The 2,983-nt window shown below is 41.2% G+C and overlaps 1 protein-coding gene across 1 annotated transcript; it reads right to left on the bottom strand.

Moving 5' to 3' along the window:
- Positions 1–464: 464 nt before the first annotated feature.
- On the bottom strand, positions 465–1,878 carry LOC147861583 (uncharacterized). Its single transcript, XM_087322047.1, has one exon. The coding sequence runs from the start codon at positions 1,859–1,861 to the stop codon at positions 959–961; it is 903 nt and encodes a 300-aa protein (XP_087178173.1). The 5' UTR covers positions 1,862–1,878; the 3' UTR covers positions 465–958.
- Positions 1,879–2,983: the final 1,105 nt, after the last annotated feature.

Raw genomic sequence — 2,983 nt, forward strand, 5'->3', positions numbered from 1 at the left:
CATTGAGTTATGTTAAGCTAGTCTTAACTAGTTTTGTAAAAAAAAGGAGTCACAATTTCTTTGGCTCCAAGATATCTAATTAAAGAGGCAATGGTGTACACATTTGATTGAATTGCATAGGAGGCGCATGCCTTCTAAAGTAAGGAAAATGTTTATGTTCAAATAACATCATAGGGATAAACCCTAAGGAACAAGGAACATACAATAAACCATCCAACCATGTTCATGGTACTTTGAGTATATAATGACACAACAATTTACATACTTTGTACTTATTACACATCAACAATACCCAAAGGTGTGCATGTCATCTACTTGGAGTCACTAAGTTCTTATAAAACATACTAGAAAAAATGTAATGTCTCAGTAAGAGAGGAACTTGCACAAAGGGCTATCATTGGCACACATTCAAGTGAAAGGATGATAGTCAGAATAGGAGCCAAAGTTTGATGACGAGCATTCGATCCAGTGAATGTTGTTGATGGTCATCTAATCAAAAGATTCAACAATACAATAGAGATCCATGCCAAAAGACCGCCAATAGGCCTACAAGACAAAGGTTCTTGTTGAGCATTCGAGCTAAACGACAATCAACACACACCCACACGTTGAAGGTGTTTGTTGAGCATCACCCAAGCCAAAACACCATGCTCTTGGTCGAGAATTTGAACCAAAGTCGAATGGGGGGGCATCCATTTGAGTGAGGCGCCATCTTAAAAAACAAGGGTAGATCATGGGCACATCATCATACAATAGCGAGGCGAAAAGAGTCACCAACCAAGCGAAAAGAGTCACCATCCAAACATGAGAGCCAATGGATCATTCACAAATAAGGAGCCAATGGACTATTCACAAATAAGGGCTCCATACCAAAAATGTACATTGGTGTGTGTCTCTCTTTGTTGGTAGCCAAGTTCGTGTTCATACTAGTGGGTCTTGTCGGCCAAAGTGTGGGAATTCATATAGGCATATGGAGGAGATGAGAGATGAGAGATGTGTATGCCACTTGGATGTGTGGGTGATGGTTGGGTGAATTGAGGGCCACATAGCAAGCCAACATGTCCTCCATGTCTTGGAGGTGTGTGAGCTCCATGTCCATCACCATGTCCACCATGGACATATAGAACTCCTCAATTGGCTCATATGTGAACTTCACCTTGGTCACACTCCCACCCATCAATTCCCTCATAACCCTAATCTCATCACTCTCCTCCTCCTCCTCCTCCTCCTCCTTGCCTTCTCCCATCAAATCCTTAACCCTAATCTTGCCCTTGTTAGTGGCTTCTTTCATCACTTGCCTAACCCTAATCACATTGTTATTGTTGGTCTCATCCTTCTTCAGTACCCTATTCCTTATCTTCTTATTCTTTTTCTTGTTCTTGCTCTTGCTTTCGTCCATCATCATATCCCTAACCCTAATATTACCCCTTCCGCTGTCTTCCCCATCAAACAAAACCCTAGAAGAAGCTACATTCCCTCCTCCTCTTTCCTCCTTTCCCTTGCCCGAAACCCTAAAACGCCCCCCCCTGTCAGGCTCAGGGTTCTTGAACTCAGGCTCGCTGTGGAGAAGTGTCAGCTCGGTGATCCTCGATCGAACGTCATCGTCTGAGAAGCAGCGCCATGATCTGAGGCAGCGCAGGAAAGGATGGAAGAAGTCATGGCGGGAGTAAGAGGAAGAGGAAGAAGCAGAAGAAGTGGAAGTGGAAGTGGAAGTAGTAGAGGAGGAGAAGGAGGAAGAAGAAGAAGAAATCAATGCCGAAGAAGAGCAGGAGAAGGATGAAGATGAAGAAGAAATTAGTACAGAGGAAGAAGAAGAAGAAGAAGAAGAAGAAGCCATGGATGAGCAGAAGGAAGCTTTCATGGTGAGCACGGGAGAAGCAGAGGGTGTGAGGGGTGGGACATATATATAAATTTCTGAAACAATAAGAGAGGAGTTTAGCCTCTTCTAAGGTCTAAAACCTTAGGAAATAGATAGATAATACATATAAGAGAGAACAACACATTTGAACCAAATAAAAAGATAAAAAAAGGAGATTTTATTATAAAAAGCTAGCTAAGGACCCCCTTCACCTTACAAACACCTTTTATTTTTTTATGAGGATAAAATATCACGAGGTTTCTATGAAACTTTGCACCCCTTGGTTTGTTTTGGCCTTGTTTCTCTTGTTTTTTTCTCGTCCGCGGTTTTTCTGCTTTCGGCTTCACACACACATGAAACTAAATGGTTTCATCTTCACATTCGGCTTTCGCGGGGGGGGGTTTTTTCCTCTCTTTCTTTTTGGTTTCTGAAGCACATGATCGCAAACCACATAGGATTTGTTTTTCTTGCGTTAGAAACTCTCGGTTTTATCTATCTACTCTTAAAGAGCGAGCAAATTCTTGGCTTTACCACCCCCCACCTTGGGAGTGCTCCTTTACACTTCCAACTGGAGAGTACATATTAGTTTTTAGTTAGTTTGCGTCGATTTACTTGTGGGCCAAGTACGTGTCAATTTGGGAAAAAGCGAATCTTTCATTGTGCCAAGAATGTGAATGCCTAAGCTTGTGTATTGTCTGATTCCCTACATTTGGAAGAGGCAATTCGAGAGCCTCCTTTTGAGTAAACTCTTATTTACCCATTGGCAAGGAGAACATGAGCATTATAAGTCGTGATTTATTGCAAACAACACTTATAATGGTGTAACATATATTCAAGATGTCATGAATCGCAATAGATAATGATCAATTGATGCCACTTCTCTTGATACTTGGAAGATACAATGCACATGTTCAATGCCAAACTATTTGCCATCAGATGGATAGTGGATAGAAGAATGTTGTTCCTTATGAATGTTCTTTTGATGTCAAACTATTCGACATAAGATGGACAATGGATAGAAGAATGTTGTTCCCTACGAATGTTCTTTCGATGTCAAAGTATTTGGCATAAGATGGATAGTGGATAGAAGAATGTTGTTCCCTATGAATGTCCTTACTTTTCTTA

Source organism: Azolla caroliniana, unplaced genomic scaffold (assembly GCF_043228905.1).
Source record: "Azolla caroliniana isolate FFs.n. ecotype wild unplaced genomic scaffold, voAzoCaro1.0.p SCAF_7, whole genome shotgun sequence".
Classification (NCBI taxonomy): domain Eukaryota; kingdom Viridiplantae; phylum Streptophyta; class Polypodiopsida; order Salviniales; family Salviniaceae; genus Azolla; species Azolla caroliniana.

What these genes read in the sequence shown, in the direction of transcription:
- LOC147861583 (XM_087322047.1), bottom strand. Translation starts at nt 1,861, where the DNA reads ATGAAAGCTTCCTTCTGCTCATCCATGGCTTCTTCTTCTTCTTCTTCT.